General features: G+C 34.8%; 1 protein-coding gene across 1 annotated transcript in view; it reads right to left on the bottom strand.

Annotated features, from left to right (window-relative positions):
• Positions 1–202: 202 nt before the first annotated feature.
• The window catches only part of ATF2 (activating transcription factor 2), an 82,103-nt gene continuing 61,152 nt past the window's right edge, over positions 203–21,153 (bottom strand). The window contains exons 12-14 of the mRNA XM_081096078.1: positions 18,770–18,976; positions 8,560–8,665; positions 203–2,749 (exon numbers count right to left, since the gene is read on the bottom strand). Of these exons, the coding sequence (XP_080952204.1) occupies positions 2,523–2,749; positions 8,560–8,665; positions 18,770–18,976 (540 nt within the window). The 3' untranslated portion in view covers positions 203–2,522. The remainder of the gene's footprint in view (positions 2,750–8,559; positions 8,666–18,769; positions 18,977–21,153) is intronic.

Here is a 21,153-nt window from a genome sequence, read left to right as displayed (position 1 = left end):
TTAATGGGGCTTAAACCGAATGCTGAGAAACAGGAATAAGGCCTGAGCACCCTGCAGTGAAAAAGTCTTTGAGAATGAATAAATTTTATCACAGAAATAGAGTATCAGGTTCTTCTCAGGTGATAAATACCCCGAAGGAAAAAAAAATATCATCAGGTGATGCTACTTTATGAAAGACAGGTAAGAACAAGCCAATTATGAACATAATTTAAAGATAGAATTTATTCTCTGATGGTTTACTCATGCAAACTGCACATGAAAGAAAATAGTACAGTTTGTGTAACATTGCAAATATAAGGACTCAAAATGCTAGGTACAGAAGTAGTGTGACATCCTGAAAGTCCAAATGGAATTTGTGTTTATACAACTAATAATGATTTTTATTTGCTGAGTACAGACTGATTTACAATGAAAGTTTTGCTAACGTTGGTAAGCTCATTAACCGTTTACATGACTTCTTACATCTATGTAGCTTTATTTTACAGTTGCAAGAATTCCTGTTATCAAAGAACTTTAACTTGCATAAATAATAAAATGAAAGGAAAATGCACCAAAGGACTTAGGAGAGAGAAAAATTGAGGCTTTTCCTAACCCATCCAAACTACAATAAAAATAGCCTTCTTGCAAAATTCATATTTTGTGCCTTTGAGATCAACTCCTTAGCATAATTATGGAAAAATCATGATTAGAAATTGATTACTTTAAAATTATAAAATCAGTTAAAAATTTAAAAAAATTTAGAATTATCAACTAAAATGTTCTCAGTTTTAACAAACCAAACAATAAGATTCCTATTATCTTCATAACTTAAAAGTCCTAAAATGTCATTTGTATAATTTGAATGCTTCCCAGTCTGGAACTTAGGCAGGTGAGATATTTCCTTGAGTTGTCAAGGATATTCCATGTAGGGTTTTAAATGTCAGTCTCATTAGGAGATGGCACTGAGACTTTAGCAAAGAGTGTAGTATGGATGCAGAACAAACTACACAACTTATTATAAATGCATTATAGATATTTACATAATGGAATCCTGCTTGAATGCCAGAAGTTGCTACTGGGTAGGACTCATAACTATTTTACAAAGTTCTCTTACACACATCTACTACTTTTAAATTTTTAACAATTTAGTCTATTTTAAAATATTGTACTGTATTTTGAACGTAACTGCAGAATAAAAATAGATAATGGCACATTAGAAAACTCAGTATCCCACAGATGACTGGATAATGAGAAAAGTGTACCTACAATCATCTCATCAGAAACAAACTACATCATGGAATGTTAGTTATCCAAGCCTGCACAGTAATGACGTTTTAAATTGCAATCACCTATTGGCCAGCATCACACTGAAGGCATCATTAAACATTCAAGCAAAGATTGCTGGCATAAACTATTGAAAGACACAAACACACACACACACATACAAATACTCTCTCTCACTCACTCTTGCTTCCCACTTTATAATTACATTGTTCTAAAGATAGATACTGATTTTCCCCCCACAAGAAACATTATCAAAATTTGCTACTAAAAGATGACAGTGCTTTCACAAGAATAAGTACAAGTTAGCTTGCAAGTACAAGACAATGGGGGTAAACAGTCTTAAATTTTCTAAGTAGTAATTTTAGGCTTTTCTGGCAACTATACCATACTTGATTATGCATAAACTTCTCAGTTTGTAACCTGAAACCTGAAAAAAAACACCCAAAAACCTAATTTCAAAAAATTATTAGATATCTGATAACCCTGTATTGTACATTATATAATTTCATATTTTATTAGCCTCAAAACATAAGGTTTAAAATACTGAAGTTAAAACTTGAAAAATAGTCATTTTTGAAATGATAAAGGATTCCAAAATTCATGTTTACTTAAAATCTTTACAAAGAAAAATGCACTATTCATGATCTTGATTTAGTTTAAGATTAAGTGTGCATAAAAGCACTGTATGTCTTCTACCATGTTTTCTCTCAAAAAGTGTTTTCTAATGTTCTTCCTTTTGCATAATGTGCAAAATAAAAGGCAAAAAGGTTAAAAGCAACTTTCTTTCTCTTGCTAGTGCTTTATGACTTTGTTAACGTACAAAGTCAATAAGGATTTAAGCAGAACTTTGGTATAAATGATATAACAATATTACCATCACAGTTGAGGGATAAAAGGTGGTCAAAAGAAATGGAAGTGGGAAGAGAGATTCAGAAACACCCCCATTTATTAAACACCACCAAACTAAAAATGAAATAAACCACAATGAATTATAATACAATTTATACATTGAGCACAGAAAGATTAATAAATCTAACAATATTTATAAAAAAGCAAAATCAGCCTTTTTCCAGAGAATAAAAACTGTTGTTCAGTCTGATCATCAACTGCTGCTACCCCAACTTTAGAGCCAAATTTAATTTCAAGTAAAAAAAAAAATTTACAACCACAGATTTCGCATAAATGGAAACTGGTCTTTCCTTGATTTCCCTTTGAAGTCACTAATAAGTATCTAAAACTGCTGCACTGCAGGTTTCTAATCAACTTCCTGAGGGCTGGGCCTGGGAGGAAGGAGCCATTACGATCTGTGAAAGTGCAGGCTCTGTACTCTGGTCCGCCATCTGGGTGAGGACTGAAGTGGCTACAGCTTCTGCCTTGGAGGTTGAACTGACTCCATTGGATGTGCTGACAGAACTATGCTGTATCGCTTCCGTATGTGGACTACTTGGCACTGACAGGTCTTCTGAACTATCATCTTTATCAGCAGCTGAGTGGAAAAAAGAAAAATTGCTCAGTTTCTTAAAATACTGTAAGAATGTTTCAGTAGGCTGAATCCATATACAGAGTAAAAAGTGACAAGATATTCTGTAAAATCAGTTATTTAGAAAAGTCAGTATGATGGGAATTGAGTAACTGAAAGGTGGCTGTAAGACATGAAGTGGGCATTTTATCCCCAACAGGTCAACCAAAGGCACAACCACACAGATGGAAACATCTGGGTACCCAGTGCCTCAGAGAATAGAGCTGAAGAAATATGTGCTAAATAGAGTTAAACTGGGGTAGGAACTTGGGAGAAAGACCCCCATCGCTATAATCAAACCCTTATCAAACAACACATTTAACAAAACCAATGTTTGTCTACATCTCATTCTTATTAAAAGATAAAAAAATGGATTGCCACATGCATAAACAAAATGAATTCTTATATACAAATTACATCTTCAAATTATTCCCTCTGCAGTCTCCAGAACTATATTTATTCTAGCTGACTTTCCATCTCCTGCAGCACTGGGTGATTACAACACCTGATTCTAATGATGCAGACACATGAGAATAAGCAATATTTAGAATTTAAATGCCACCAGCTGTTATAGTTGCATGAATTAACTGAGATTCAAATAAAAATCTACATAAAAGTCTACAATTAAATATATTCAGGAAAGGGCATTCTATTTATAAAAATAAATCTACCAATTTGTAGGCTTTTGAATAACAAATCTCCCATATATTTTTTATTACAGAAAATAATCCAATAATCTCATTTAGTGAAAAATTTGATAGGCACAATACACAAACAGTTATAGTGTATTTAAGTTATGAGACACAATGACAACACAAACCCAGCCCAACACAAACCCTATGAACCCAGCCCCCAACTCTGAAAGAGAACATTGCCTTAGTAACCCTGATGCTTCCTAGCAGCTCCTCTCTTTACCAAAGATAATTACCATCTGCTATTTCTTTAACCATTCCGTATTTTTTCTTTGAAGTTTTGCCAAGTAGGTATGTATCCCTAACAATATTGTTTAGCTTGTTTACTAATGAACATTCTAAAAACAGTATCATACTGGATATATTCTTTTGCACCTTGTTTTATTCACTTGGCATTAAAATAATTTTTATTTGGTGTTTAGAAGAGACAATTAGCAGGCTTTCTATCAAATCTGAGAATGCATACCGGCCTTCTTCTCAATGGCTAAGTCCCCATTCTGAAAGTCAATTATTAAAAGGTCTGCACCCTATGAAGCAGAACTTATCCTATGATTTATAATATGGAAGACGGAGGGGGAGGAACCCCACAAAGCACAACTTTTATTCAAATAAAATTCCTTATTCTGAGGGTTTTCTTAAATATAGTAATTTTTAGGAATTTTGACATACTTGCCCCCAATTCACTGATTTTTGGAAAGCAGGTTTTAATAAATATAAGTGAGAAAGAATCCCATCTTCTCCATAATCTGCTATGAATGCAAAACCACATCCTTGGATAAAAATTTGACCTCAAGTTATAATAAAAAAAGTCACAGTAACTCTTTTAAAATTATAATGTTATAAAACACAATTTCAATGGCCAACACAATAGTTATATGTTCAAAGAAAACACTAGAGACTACTAAAAAGCCCTCTTTGTTGATGTGACCACTAATCTTCAACAGGACAGCAAACTGACCTTCCTCTCAAGGTTAAGTTCTAGGGGTGCACCAGCTTTCAAAAATAAAGAGGCTGATCTGTGATGAGTGTAATAAGGAAATATAAATATATAGTGAAGGCAATGACTCAAAATTAAACAGTACATTCTAAGGAATAAGTGATTGTCTCCAGTCTTTCAGAATTAGGTAACGCAAATCTTTAGGCTATACAAAGAACAGGTACTCACTTGTAAATTTTGTAATTATAAACTTTATAAATACCTTTATAATGTGATATATCTGCACCCATATCCATTTCCAGAAAGTGAGGGGAGAAAAATTACTGGTATAATCACAAGTACCAGACAGATACAAGAGATCTTACGGCACTCAAGAGCCATTTTCAGGCCTATATGTTTAAAGAAACTAGCTGTTTGACAATTCACTCTTTAAAGTTCTCTACCTCTGTTCATATATATTTTCAATACTGAAAATATAGGGTATGGCAAAAGTAAGTTCACAATTGTTTGTATGGAAGATAATAATAAAAATTAAAAATAAATAATAATAATACAAGAATAAACTGTTTTGTGTACTCACAACTGTAAACCTACCTTTGCCCCAACTATATAAGTTCTCAAGGACATTTGGGACCAAGAAGCTTTTCTTCCCACTTATGATTATAGAAAAAACTATTATATACTTTTAATTATGCTCAGTGATCTAGAGAATATGACTTAATGGCAATAAGATCACTCTTGTGCTTTATTCTTGAAGGAATCCAAACATTTAGAAAATATATTTTCATTCACATTTTATACTATTTGACTGTTAAGGTGCCAACTGTCACAGTTTCCCATGACTGAGGGTTAAAACTGCGACCCTGTGACAGTGACGCTAACTGTCACCTTTACCCACAAGATTTTGTAATATCCCTTAGTTTCAACCAAACCTTAGTTTTCTCTCTCAAATGTTTTGAGAGAATTAGCACCACAGCTCACCACCATTAGTAACTGCTGTGTGCAACATGATTAACGGTGTTAGGTATTTGTGAATTTCCCCATATTTCCTATAAAATTTAAATATTCACTTAGTCAATCTCTGTATTTACCTTAACTATTAAACAACAGAGAAGTTGTATTTTTGCAAAGACTTCAAATTTGAAAATAGACATTACTTTAAAATTTCTACAAAATCGAATTATCTCCCCAGAGCTGAAGAGAACAGATTTTATGCTACAACTATACTTGTTAATTGACTATCTAGATGACTAGACAGGAAAAAAGGCGGGTATAGTTCCCAAAATTAAAAATGTCTTTCATTCTCACAACATAGTATAATAGATATTCACTAAAAACTTATTCATCTAGATTTTCAGTCAGTTTATTTAAGGGTATAGGACATAAACCCATACACCTAAACATTTAAAAATACCTTTATAAATTATTGACTAAAATGAAAAATTGGCTTATATTTGCTGAACATATTCTGCCTAGAGAATAGAGAGAAAGCTGTTGGGATTATCTAATAAGTTACCTAGGATTTAAAAATTGTACATACTTTTGAATTGAATGCAATAAGAGTTAATTTTCTTTCTAGTTTATAGAATCAATTATACATTTACTTTTGAACTATACTATCAAAATTCATGGTAACTCTCTTAAGAAAACCATGTATGTATAATGCTGAACTCAGTAGCTTCTATATGAAATTACGTTAAATCAGATGGGAGCCCAAAAGGCCTCATCCCTGCAGCAATCATTGTTAATACAAACTCCAAACATACTTCTACATGGGCTCAATTTACTCCACAATGTGTTTCACCATCCTGTCAAAATGACTAGATATCAAGTATACACTAACTGAAATAAAGAGTAATTTACAGGAATTCAAGTATATGGTAGAAGATTCTGAGAATCAAATCAATGATTTGGAATACGAGGAAGCAAAAAACACCCAATCCGAAGAGCAAAAAGATAAAAGAATCCAAAAATATGAGGATAGAGTAAGGAGCCTCTAGGACAGCAGTTCTCAACCTGTGGGTAGCGACCCCTTTGGGAGTCGAACAACCCTTTCACAGGGGTCGCCTAAGACCATTAGAAAATACATATATAATTACATATTGTTTTTGTGATTAATCACTACGCTTTAATTATGTTCAATTTGTAACAATGAAAATACACCCTGCATATCAGATATTTACATTATGATTCATAACAATAGCAAAATTACAGTTATGAAGTAGCAACGAAAATAATTTTATGGTTGGGGGTCACCACAACCTGAGGAACTATATTAAAGGGTCGCGGCATTAGGTAGGTTGAGAACCACAGCTCTAGGACAACATCAAGCATACCAACATTCGCATTATGGGGGTGCCAAAGGAGAAGAGAAAACAAGCTATTGAAAACCCATTTGAAGAAATAATGACAGCAAACTTCCCCTACCTGGTGAAAGAAATAGACTTATAAGTCCAGGAAGCAGAGAGTCCCAACAAGAGGAAACCAAAGAGGCCCACACAAAGACACATCATAATTAAAATGCCAAAGGTTAAAGACAAAGAATCTTAAAAGCAGCAAGAGAAAAGCAGTTAACAAGAAGAGCAGCAGGAAGAAAAAAGGTAAAAAATACGAACGATAAAATGGCAATAAATACATTATCAACAACTGAATCTAAAAATCAAAATAAACAAACAAGGAATCTAATGAACAAAATAAACCGATGAATAAAATAGAACCAAAGACATGGAAACATGGAACAGATTTGACAAATCTCAGAGGGAAGGGGGTGGGAGGTGGGAAGAGATTAATGAAAGAACTTATATGCATTACCTATGGACACAGACAATAGGGTGGTGAAGGCTTGGGGCAGGGCAGAAACCAAGTGGAGGGGGGCAATGGGAGGAAAAAAGGGGACATGTAATAATCTCAACAATAAAGATTTTAAAAAATTATTAGCTATCAAAGGACTGAGATTTATTTGCTCAAAACTGACAAAAATCAATGTTCTATATATGGCAATAGAGTTGCTAAATCTATTGAATCTTTTAAATTAAAAAATATTGCCCATTCTGATGAAACTGCTTACAATGATTACAAGTGAAGATGGTGGCCATTAAGTTTTATCTTGAGCACCTGAGGAACAGTTTGCATCCCATATAAAATGTTTCTTTCTTTTGAATCACTGACACTGGCAAATTAAAATAAAGTGGATACATATGGTTGAAACAATCTTCACATTTACAAATATCCTGAAATACCTCTAACTCATAAAAATGAAAGCTGTGGGTTATGTATTATGAATGTTGCCTAATGCATTCCCAGCTCTGTTATTTGTTACAAATTTATGTACAATGGACAGGCCATTTATTCAAGAGTTACAGCTGGTTCCAACATTGTGCATATTACCAAAAAGAAGGACATTACAAGAAGGAAAAAACACAATTAACCTCTAAAATGCTGAAAACGGAAGAACCTCATTTTTAGGGAAAACATTTAAGAGGAAAGTGATAAGCAGATAATTTTCTATTTGAGCATTTTTATGACTAACTAGAAGATTCAATACAAAGGTTCACAATAATTAACCCCCCCCCACACACACAATGCTGATATCTAAGAAAGAACAATAGGATCTGATACTGTAAATAGATACTACATACAGGTGTCCCCCTAAAAAATGTATACACATTTTAACAGCTGATAGCTCAATTTTGAAAAGGAAATGTATTTTAATAAACACTGACTATGATTATTAAAAGTGAGTGTATACGTTTTTGGGGACACCCTATTTTAGTAAAGACAGTTGATTTAAAAAATACACATCATTACTCAACAAAGGCTGAACGGGAAATGCTTCACCATGTCAATCTAAGACAAAGTGTTATACTTTTTGATTATAAACAAAATAATCATCAGTGTTTATAGTATATTTTAAGTTATTAACTAACCCATTTTGCTAATCCATAGTAATCCCTAAAATAAAAGCTAGAAATAGGAAATTTTTTAAAATAGATTCTAAGAAGTATACCCCATTCCATAATAACCTTGTAGAAGTCTAGTCTATATTAAATATAGGAATTTCAGTCTCCGTTTTTTGATGGAAGCTTGGTTCACTGTGGCAGTATTTCACTGATGTAGCCTGAGGCTGTAGGTAATGGGACATTACTCACTGTGATAGCCAGATTTCTTCTGCATGGCGGTTACAGGGCAATCTTTATGAGCCAGAAGAAGCTGTTTCAGCTGTGCCACTTCATTTCTCAGCAGGGTGACTTCACTCTGGAGAAGAGACAAGTTATGTACCTTACCAGCATCAGATTAAACATTTCTTACTGTTTAAAACAAGGGAAGGTTAAGATAACGAAAACTGAACATCTTTAATGGAATATCAAGGAATAAACAAAATATGCTGCTTAAATATATTTAATCAGTACATATCAGTTTTCTATTTTAGCATTTGTATAAAAACTGCAACTTTTATAAAAATTTAAGATAACACACCTAGATAACATATTTCAAAGTTTTTATATTACCATTTGCCCTGAAGCTGCTTATCACATATTAGAGATTACCTGTTGAAGATATTTTTTATTATATGTATGTTACATGTTCTTTTGTTTGAATAATTAGAGACATCAAGGGAGTCAGGATACATTTTTACTCATCTATTCACTTGAAAATGAAAAATTTATCCTGAAAACTCAATCAAGTTTCTAAGAAACTTGGAAAAGCTCCTTATGGGAAACCACAATAACCAAGGAATCACAGATACCTAGAATGCAATGCAAGACACTGTGTTGGACACGAAACCAAAAAAGTAAATGTAATATCTAAAAGGCAGAGTTGCCTTTGACCTAGACAATTCGTACACATCTAAATTTAAATCTGATAAATCAATGGTGATTTGTACTATTCCTTATTACAAAAAAAAGCAAGTCAGCTTTTGTATTAGATACATTAATCTGGAAAATTCTCTGTAAAAGTTCCAAATTGAGAGAATCCAGTTAATTTTATTGGGTCATCCACAAATATTAAAGACATATAGATTAGTGATAATTATCAATGCTCAAGAGTTAGAAATAATATGAATTTAACAAGTTGATAACATAAAAATCTTAATTTACAAATATCTCTACTTATTTTAACTTACATTAACCTTAACTATGCAAATTTCATCCATGAACCCAAAATTAAATGAAGAAATACAGCAAAAGGGTGTACACAAAGCTCAGGCACTTCATTTTCCACCCTTGAGTCTCTTATGCAGAAAACTTAATGTAAAATAATTTAGCAGATTAGACTCATTAGATCTCCTGATGTGATTAATGACAAACAAATCAAAAGGATAAAAATTAAGCAATCTAAAGGCAAGTCTGTTGGGTCAAATAGTTCCTCACACCCCAATAATAATGAACTGCAACACTGTGTTAAAGCACAAAACAAAAATTGATGCTCATAATAAAACCAAACCATTAATAAAAGGGTTAAATTGTTTAGAATATTCTATTTGAGACAAGAATGGGTTTAGAGCAGCCGTGGGCAAACTACGGCCCGCGGGCTGGATCTGGCCCGTTTGAAATGAATAAAACTATTGAAAAAAAAGACCGTACCCTTTTATGTAATGATGTTTACTTTGAATTTATATTAGTTCACACAAACACTCCATCCATGCTTTTGTTCCGGCCCTCCGGTCCAGTTTAAGAACCCATTGTGGCCCTCGAGTCAAAAAGTTTGCCCACCCCTGGTTTAGAGTGATCAAAGTACAAAAGGGAAAGCAAAAGTTTTGCCTTAAAAATAAACTGTTATTTAGGAAACTTATTTCTATGAAATACTGCATCAGTGTCAATATGGCTAAGTACAGTGGGGCCTTGACTTACGAGTGTCCTAACGAGTTTTTTGAGGTACCAGCTGTCTCTTGGCTGATTTTTTGCTTTGAGTTGACAGAGTAATTTGAGTTAACGAGCTCCTTAATGAGCTCGGTCTCGGAACGAATTAAACTCGTAAGTCAAGGCCCCACTGTATAGCTCTTTATTAATGACACAGTTGATGAGAAACCATTTTATGAATAACCCAATATATACCTTCCAAGAAGGTTTCCTGTCCGCTGTGTCAGCTTGATTTTGAGACTTGTGTCTACAAGTTTCTTTCATTAATTTCTGAAATATAACATAGGGCTGGATGGGTACGTCAAGAAAACACAATCTTTTATAATCTGGTACCTGTAGCTACCCTACACATTAGTGTGAACCTATGATATAATCAATATTTAATCATTTTTACTATAAAAATGAAAATCTGTATAGCTAACTAAACACATACTGTTATCTCTAACTAGAAAATCTGTCCTCTCCTTTTTGCCTTGCTAATTATTTTACTCATCTTTAAGTCAACTCAGTACAGCATAAGTTTGCATAGAAAAAGAAGTGAGATGCCCATTTCTTTGTTCCCACAACCCTATATACTTATATGTGTGTGTGTATTAACACAGTACTTAGGACATTGGATTCTAATTTTTAGTTTATTTGTTTGCCACCCCTGCCAGACTGGGATTTTCTCAAGGGCAGATTATCTTGCTTTTTGAATCCCCAGAGCACAGCACAGGCTGGCACAGGCTGAGTACATAGCTATATTTAGAGAGGACCATGGAAATTCTATGTCCAGGAGGTAAAAAAAATACCAAAAAGAGGCAAAGTGAAATAAAGGACATGAAGACATTTTGAAAATGTCCAATTCTCATTCAAATGTGAGCAATTATTGATTTTTTTCTAATTAAAGTAAAACCTATTTGTTAAGATAAAGCAATGCTGAAAAATTTATTATTCTGGTTTAAAATAAAATGTAAATTATTTTGGCATTTTCTTACCATTGCTCCATTCTATTTTTAGCTACTCGAAAATTATATACTAATAAACAAGTTGTTTGTGTTTTTTTTACAGTTTATCTGCAGCAGATCAGACTGATAAAATCAGATCAGACTAATCAGTCAAAATTTCTCACGGATATCTGGCCACATCTTGATGGCCACAGGTATCCCATAAATTTATGATCTTTAACTTACTAGTTCAGCCACTATTCTCAAAATTAAAGAAATAATGTTAGATGATTTCTTCTTTGGGGAATTTTTCATTGCTAAAGATCAAATTTTTCTCATGTTTAGTCTTCAGAAAAATCAATGATCAAATATCAAGATTCTCACCACACAGTTCCAAAGGTTGTCATGGATGCAAAACCTACACTTGAGAATAAAATAGTTGTCTATAACGGAAATATAGATGATGGGGTTCTATTTTGAAAATATTTTGCAAAATGAACGTGAATGACCTGTCTCTTCTTCTCATACTTTGATTTCTTGCTTCATGTTTGTCTTCTCTGCTAGACCACAAATTTTATAAGTTCAAGGACAATGTCTTTTTCACTATTATATTCCCTGTGTCTAATAACATGCCCTGCACATATTAAGCACTTATGCTAATGACAGAACAAATAATAACCAGTATTTGCATAGCACAGTTACAGAATACTTTTCTATATCCTCTCTCACTTATAAAGTATTTTATGACTTTGACTGATGAGAAAGTAAAGGCTTAGAAAGATTTTTTATAAAGGCTAGTAAAAATAAATACTAGGTCTCAAACTCTTAATAAAATGCATGAGGTACAGGTGGCATCCCTATTACCGTTACCCCCTTCTCTAGATAAAATACTAAGGGGGTGGGGGGCAGAGGAAGATAGTAATATCCTATTTTTTTCAGGAATTAAAACATTGTATAGCATCTTGAATTGTTGCTATTCCTTTCTATTTCAAATGATAAATACTAAAGATTTGATCCTATTTCTTTAATGTCAACGGACCAATAAGCAAAACCTTTTCCATATCACTAACTTATGAGTGAAAACTCCTCATGTATCCAGCTATCAAAAATGCTTCTATTAATTTATTGAACCTCTTATTCCACATACATTTTGCAATACCTAAGTTTTAAAAGCAAAATCCACAACAAAATTTCCAAGTTTTATCCACGGAGTAATTGTTGAGTTAGTCTGACTTTAGTTCATAGAGGAAACACGCTGAAGTTGTAAACTGAAAACCCCCAAAATGATGTAACTGAAAGACAAAGGCATACGAGGTTAAAAGCATCTATACTAATAAAAGCCTAGGTGGCCCTCGTGTGCCATGTCGTCACAAGATGGCTGCCACAAAATGATGGCCACGCGCACAGTGGAGGCGGGGCCCGGCGGCCACTCATGTGGTGAGGCCTGGGGGTCCTGTGGCGCCATGCGGCATGGAGGGGGCCAGTCCCAGCATCTCTGCCGCCTCAAACGGAGGAGGCAGGTCCAGGCAGAGGAGGCAGGTCCCGGCAGGGGAGGGCAGTTGTGGGCCATAAGGCCAGCAGGGGAGCAGTTAGGCGTCAATCAGGCCGGCAGAGGAGTGGTTAGGGCCAATCAGGCTGGCAGGCAGAAAAGGTTAGGGGCAATCAGGCAGGCAAGCAAGCAGTTAGGAGCCAGCGGTCCTGGATTGTGAGAGGGATGTCCAACTGCGGGATCGGGCCTAAACCGGCATTCGGACATCCCACGAGGGGTCCCAGAATGGAGAAGGTACAGACCGGGCTGAGGGACACCCCCTCCCCCATGCATGAATTTCATGCACTGGGCTACTAGTTTTAAATAAAAGACAACAAAATCATGTATTACCTTAAAAATATGTTATAATTAACAGCACCCAATTCTTGGTCTATATTATCACAAATGTCTCTAATGCAATTTGATAAAATTGCCTTTTTAGCAATGATTTTAGAAAGCTAAAATATGGTTAAATTTCATTACTGTGGCAATAAGGTTGAAGAATTAATATTTTTAAAAATCTAATATATGTTTGGTAAAAATATTAACAGTCATACCTCAACATTCATTAAATCTTTTATTGTATGTAATATATAAGTAACAATGAATCATTACTGCCCACTATACCAATCAACTAAGCCTGTATGTCACATGAAGGATTATTTAAAAAATGTAGACTTGATGAATGTGTTCACATAAACTACAGTTTAATTATTTCTTTTACATTCAATTTTCTTTACAAGTCATTCTATTCTTCACAGCTAGTGATTTTACTGTTGGGAGACTGAAAAAAATTCTTTTCTCCCTGAATCTACTATAAGCATGTTAACTCTTCACACTCTGAAAACTATGGTCTGTCACTATTTTAAAACTTTTTATTTTGTTTGACAAATAACTATAAACAATAAAAATCAAAATCACATATCCACTTGAAATAATAAAGTCATAATTGAAGTGTCTTTTCTTCCCAAACCATCCATGCTTCCCCATACCCTCTCTTCTCTTTACTACTGTTACATCCTGGTAAATGTCATTCCTAAAATTTTACCTATATGTAGAGATTCTTTACTATATGATTTCCATACCTACACATTTATCCATCTAACTTAACTATAAACCTTTTACTAATGAAAAAGATTTATGGTATATATTTTAGTATGCAACTAACTTTATTGAGTAATTTATTGAAGTGAAATTCCCATAATATAGAATTAACCATTTTAAAGTGAATTAATTCAATGGCATTTCGTACATTTACCATGTTGTGCAACTACCTCCCTCTGTCTACTTATAAAACATCTCTGGTCACCCTAAAATAAAACCCATTACCCATTAACCAGTTTCTCTATTTCTTTTTCCCCCCAGTCTCCGGCAATGACCACTTTGCATTTTGTCTCTATGCATTTATCTGCTCTAGATATTTCATACAAATAGTGTCATGAAATATGTGACTTTGTGTATAGCTTCTTTTACTTAAGCATGTTTTGAGGTTCATCCACATTTTAGCATGTACTTTAAATCCTTTTTATGCCTAAATAATATCCCATTGTATGTATATACCACAATTTATTTATCCACTCATCCACTGATGGATGTTTAGACTGTTTTCAGCAACTTTCTTTTTGCCCACAACAATGTATTACAGACATTTTCCCAGGTTAATACATACAAATGAACCTTATTCTCTTTTTTTGCAGAAGTATTTTCTTTAATAAAATTTTATTGACCTCAGAGCAGAAGGGAGAGGGAGAGATAGAAACATCAATGACAGAGAATCACTGATCAGCTGCCTCCTGCAGGCTCCCAAACGGGGATTGAGAGACCTCAACCACTGAGTCACACCAGCTGGGCTTGCAGAAGTATCTATAATAATAAAAGCATAATATGCTAATTAGACCGAACATCCCGATGAGGCCGGGGCTGCGAGGGAAGCCCGGGTCCCAGGTGCCTGCAGGCGGCCGGAGGGAAGCCTGGGTCCCGGGTGCCAGAGGGAAGCCAGTGCTGGCAGCCGGGGGAAGGAAGGCCTACTCTTGCACATATATTGTGCATCGGGCCTCTAGTTTTAAAGAAAATCCCTGATAACGTATCATTTTGCCTATCTTCATATTTTGGTATGTATCTCTAAAAACTGAGAACACTTTCTTATTTAACACATTGTTTGCGGGTAGTTTTTATCGCGCGCTAACAGGTGGCGCGGGCCATTTTTGCAGTTGAATAGATTGATTACCGTTATACCTGGAAGTACATACATAATTCACCACTGTATGTGTTAGAGACCCAAATTTTGTCCTTTGGAATTCATATATCTGCATGTTAGCATCCCTTTAGAGCAATAAAAAGTATAAAAATAAACGTATTTATACGTTACCCGCATTCTACCGCTAGTCTATAAAAAACGTATTAATACGTGTCCCGCACTCTACTACCAGTCAACGTATAAATACATTTCCCACATACAATGTGTTAACTATGATGCCAACATCACAGTTTTTAATGATAAAAAATACTGATTTTACTTGTTCTGATTGTAATTGGAGGTATTAACCTCTATAGTTGAATATAACTTTAGTTAATTTAGTGATTTCTTGAATTTGACTTCTATTTAAATTTTATGCTTTGAAAATGATGTGCTAGCTAACTTGTACCTAAATAAATCTTGCCTTTATTCCTCCAGTCAAGAAATTTCTAGCTCACGTAGGCAATAAAAATGCAACACATTTTACAATGACATTTTAATTATAGTTTGCATGGTGGAAAAAACATGCAATTAATGAAGTAAAGATTACATTTATTTTGAATACTGAATTTTCCAAGGTTTTCCAATAATAAAGCATCAGTATTATTAATAACTAGAGGCCGGTGCACAAAAATTTGTGCACTGGGTGTGGGGGGGGTCCCTCAGCCCGGCTGTGCCCTCTCGCAGTCTGGGACCCCTCAGGGGATGACCACCTGCTGGCTTAGGCCCGCTCCCCAGGGGATTGGGCCTAAGATGGCAATCAGACATCCCTCTGGCAGCCCAGAAGCCCTCGGGGGAAGTCCACTTGCCAGTTGCGAGCAGGCCTAAACTGCAGTCGGACATCCTTAGCGCTGCTGAGGAGGCAGGAGAGGCTCCCACCACCACCGCTGTACTGGCAGCCATCAGCCTGGCTTGTGGCTGAACGGAGCTCCTCCCATGTGAGAGCGCCCTGACCACCAGAGGGCAGCTCCTGCATTGAGCGTCTGCCCCCTGGTGGTCAGTGTGTGTCATAGTGACCAGTCATTCCCAGTCCTTCTGCTGTTAGGGTCAGTTTGCATATCACCCTTTTACTATATAGGATAGAGGCCTGGTGCACGGGTGGGGGCCAGTTGGTTTGCCCTGAAGGCTGTCCGGATCAAGGTGAGGGTCCCGCTTGGGTGCCTGGCCAGCCTGGATGAGGGGATGATGGCTGTTTGCAGCTGGTCACACCCCCTTCAGGGTGGGTGTCCCCACTGGGGTGCCTGGCCAGTCTGGGTGAGGGGCTGAGGGCCGTTTTCAGGCTGGCGGGTGACTGAAGCTCCCAACCTCTCCTTTTTTTTGTATTCTGGGATTTATTTACCTTCTATGGCTGTCACTGGAGCTGAGAGCCGGCTTTAGCTCTGAGGCTCGGCTCCCGCTCTGAGACCTTGGCTGCTGAAAGCAGGTATCTGGGTTTGTTTGGCTTCTGTAATTGAAACACTGTTGCAGCTCCAGCTCTGAGGCCCGGCTGGCTGAAAGCAGGTTTCTGGGGTTTGTTTAGCTTCTATAATTGCAACATTGTTTCTTAGAGTGCAGCTCAGAGGCTGGCAGTGGCAGGCGGGGAACCTTGGCTTCCTCCATCACTGGAGCAAGCAAGCCTCCTGTTCACTTCAGCTGCCTGGCCGCCATCTTGGTTAGCAGTTAATTTGCATATCGCCCTGATTAGGTACGGTTAATTACCATGTTTGTCTATTATTAGATAGGATAGTGAATAGTTCTGCCGTATAACTAAGGAAACAGCAATATCTCATTAAAAGCTCTTAATACTGCTAAAACTTGGGTCAAAGCAGAAAACTTCAAGTCCAACAACACCCTGTAAATGAGACCATGTATTTATATAACATTTATAGTTTTCAGTCATCATTACTTCTTAAGAAGGTAAGTAAGCCAAATGGCAAAGGAAAATATTAATACATTTCTTATTAAAATTAAAAATTTATGTATTTAAAAATACCTTCATTCATTCTGATTCAACTAATTTATGCAACAACCCAGAGAAATAGACTAGCAGGTATTACCTCTATTCTGTGGACAAGACAACTGAGGCTAACAAAGAATGATATGTTTAATGTTATAACACTCTAAGTAGATTTTTGCAGTAAGTCGGAACCCACCTACATAAGCACCTATGGCACTCATATAGAGCACATACACAGCAGTAATGAAGTGAAATAGTAAAAAAAAAATTTAAAAGATAACAATTCCTGACCTTTACTTGTGGTAAATAAATAATAAAAAACATAAAGCACATATGTACATACATCAAAATGATGGAACTTTTTTTTAAAATAAATGGGAGATGATAACGTAACCACGAAACAACGTACGTCGAATCCAATGTAACCCAAGGACTGTCTGTATATACTTGAATCACTTTGTTAATATAAATATTTAAAAATTTAATAGTAAAATTAGTTTAAAAATTATTTAAAATAGTTTTTTAAAAGTTAATATTGTAACAGAGATACCTGGTAAAGAATAGACATTTTTATAATTGTATAAATAAATTGGTACCTATAATCTGTTTCACCGAATTTATGAGGGAAAAAAATTTATACCTTTTTTCTAAAATCTTATGAAAATCGTTCTTAAGAATTCGTTTATCAGATGATAATATAATAATTTCTTAGTATACCCTGGTATATAAGTATATATTTGAAGTCTCTGTGATGTGGAAATCATTTTTAAATTTTTTCTAAATGGTTAAAATAAGTTTTATAAGGCAATTTGTTCTAAACTAACATGCCAATATTCAAAGCACAACACAGTATTAAAAAATGTCTACCTCACATATGAAAATTTTTTAGGTTATAAAATTTATATTACAGGTTAAATGCTATTCCTGATGCTAAAAACTTTTTCCCAAGCATTTAAATAGACATTTATATTAGTGATATCTTTAAAGATAAAAGATTTAAGAAGAGAGCAGTTCTCATCATCAATTTAATTACACAGAAAGATTTGTTTTTAACTGGGAATAATTTAACTCAGAAGACTGATCTATAACTACAATTCATTAACATCAATTTTCTAGTTGATGCTCATCGATTGGTAGTTTAGATTTTATTGGAGAACGTTCACAACATTAAAAAAAAGGAAAAAAAAGAAAAACAAAACAAAAAACAGAAGGAAGGAAATAGATTTGGTGCTCCCCCATTGGAAATCTTACCAAAGACTGAATAGGAAGGAGCCTTAAACCTTTATACCCACGAAGTTCCTAAGAAATGTATCTGAGGCACATTGGCAGGGCAGCATAAAATGATTTCTATTGCCACTGGCCATATTGTACCTGTTCTGTGGATAATAAGAGTCCTTCAGTTTCCAAAGCTGTCAATCTGGCACCTTTCTTGAGCACTATATTCACTTTAAATAAAACAAAACAAAACAAAATTTATAATTCAAAGAACAAAAGGACTTAAAAACAAAACTGCTACTAAAGCAACTTTATCATTGTGATATAAACCAAAAATTGAACATGAAAAGAGAAATACCAGTGATATTTTTAATTTTAAAATTCTTTGAACTTTATATCACAACTTTTAAAGTTTAAGTACTTTTGCACTATACAATTAAACACATATTTTAAATTACTTCATTGTATCAGTATTGAAAATTTTGTATTATTTTATCTCAGTATCCAAATAAATTTATAAAATTAGGTTTTACATACACACACCCAATATTGTGTCCTACAATATTTAGATGGCTAAGTAGAAAAAAAAAAAGGAAAAGAGTTATAGTAACAATTATTAAAATACATAAAACAAAATTTACACATATGCCCCCTACCTGTAGTTGTCCATTTAATGAACTCAAGTCTTCGGCCTTCTTCTCTAAAGACTGAACCCAGACTTTCCTTTTTTGTCGGCATCTTGAAGCTGCTGCTCTATTTCGCTCCAGAAACTTCCTCCTTTTCTCATCAGGATCTTCATTAGCTGCTCTTCTTCGACGACCACTTGTATTTTGGGTCTGTGGAGTTGTGTGAGCTGGAGAAGCCTGTAATAAATAGAAATGGAAGCTTTTTAACGCAGGCAGTAAAGGGTGGCAAAAGGGGAGAGCTACTACATTCATTTTCTAAGTCTCATTGTATATATCAATATTTTGGGGCAATGTGAAAATCACCCAGTGGTTTAACAAATTCCTTGAAATAAATGAGCACTGCTACAATAAGATTCTCACTTAAATCACTATTCATATTAAATAAAGTCTTTAAAGTTTCTATATTTTCATTTATATAGAAATAATATGAAGAAACTGAAAATTCAATACAAATGATCATATAAAAATCTTACATTTTCCCAAGTATATTCTTAAATTACATTAAGGTGTTATTCAATCCTTTGAAAACTAATTATAAGGTACTAAAGTAAAAATTTAATAATTGCTTATTTAAATTCACTATGGGAAATCACATTTACTTTAAATCTGTAAATTTTCTTTAAAAATTGGTTTCTCTATGCCCTAGCTGGCTTGGCTCAGTGGATAGAGCGTTGGCCTGTGGACTGAAGGGTTGTGGGTTCGATTCCGGTCAAGAGCACATGTCCAGGTTGTTGGCTCGATCCCTAGTAGGAGGCATGTAGGAGGCAGCCGATCAATGATTCTCTCATCATTGATGTTTCTATCTCTCTCTCCCTCTTCCTTCCTCTCTGAAATTAAATATATATATATATATATATATATATATATATATATATATATATATATTTTAAGAAATTGGTTTCTCTAAAATTAAGGCATGAATGTACATACTTTGGTATACAGTCAGGTAGCTCTTAATGACAGGGATACAGTCTGAGAAATGCATTGTTAGGCAATTTCCTTGTTGTGGGAACATCATACAGTGCACTTACCCAAACTTAGATGGTAAAGACTACTACATCCCTAGGCCACATGGTATAGCTTATTGCTCCTAGGCTACAAGCCTGGACAGCATGTTACTATATTGAATACTATAGACAATTTTAACACATGGTATTTGTGTATCTGAACATATCTAAACATAGAAAAGGTACAATAAAAATAGAGAATAAAAAAAATGATACACCTGTATAGGGCATTTACCATAAATGGAGCTTGCAGGACTGGAAGTTGCTGTGGGTGAGTCAGTAAGTGACTGGTGAGTGGATGTGAAGGCCTCGGACACTATGGTATACTACTGTAGACTTTACCACCACCTCACTGCCATCTACTTCCATATCTTGTCCCGCTGGAAGGTCTTCAGGGGCAACAACACCCATGGAGCTGTCATCTCCTATGATAAAAATACCTTCTTCTGGAACACCTCCTGAAGGACCTGCCTGAGGCTATGTTGAGGAGGTGTAACTCTTTTCAGAAATATGTCTATGATAGTTTGTTTTTTTCCCCCCTTTTCATCATTCATTTGCTTGTAAGCATATACTGTGATCTTAGATCCACCACCATATATGCAGTCCGTCACTAAAACATTGTTAGTGGCACATGACTCTATACTCAGCTTTTCTTCAGTTTTTGGAATTTAGGGTAAGTCTTTTTCTAAGGGTCAGGTTCATTAATGCTTATTTTCCTGGGGGTAGGATCCCACAGGAGCCCAGATTTTCATTTTAATTCATCCCCCGACTCCTCAACGGATTGGCCTGGTATTTCAGATCAGCCAGAGACAGAAATCTTCACTTGTTAGTGATATTGTCTAGTGTCTAGGACTATAGAGCAATAAATAACTCCAATCCTCCTAAAAATCCCAAAACTGTACCACAGAACACTTGAATATGGAGACAGGAAATGAACTCTTGGAAACAGTGCAAAGGAAACACTTTGTGGCCACAGACCCATGATCCAAAGAAACCTGAAAACAATCTTTTACCTATAATTAATAGTATTTTAAAATGGTGTAAACAAATAAAAATTCTATTTTCTCCTTATCTATATAACAAGCAAACATTTTATATATAAGATCAAGGTTAGTTTTGCAGGAAAATCACCAAACTACTTCTCATCCTACAAACTCCAAAAAATACAATGCTATGATTTAATTCCTTTTCCAAATAACTAGCATTAAAAATTATAAGGATTATTCCATTTATACTGTATTTTAATTATAATAAAAATTAAGTATTAGATTATTTTATGTAAATAATTCCAAGTTAATCTTTTGGAAAAATATTTTTATGGCTGACTTCAAAAAAGGCAACCTTGAA

The sequence above is a fragment of the Myotis nattereri genome (assembly GCF_964212035.1).
Source record: "Myotis nattereri genome assembly, chromosome: 7".
Classification (NCBI taxonomy): domain Eukaryota; kingdom Metazoa; phylum Chordata; class Mammalia; order Chiroptera; family Vespertilionidae; genus Myotis; species Myotis nattereri.
Note: the sequence above shows the minus strand (reverse complement) of the source record. Positions and strands in the feature narration are given on the sequence as shown.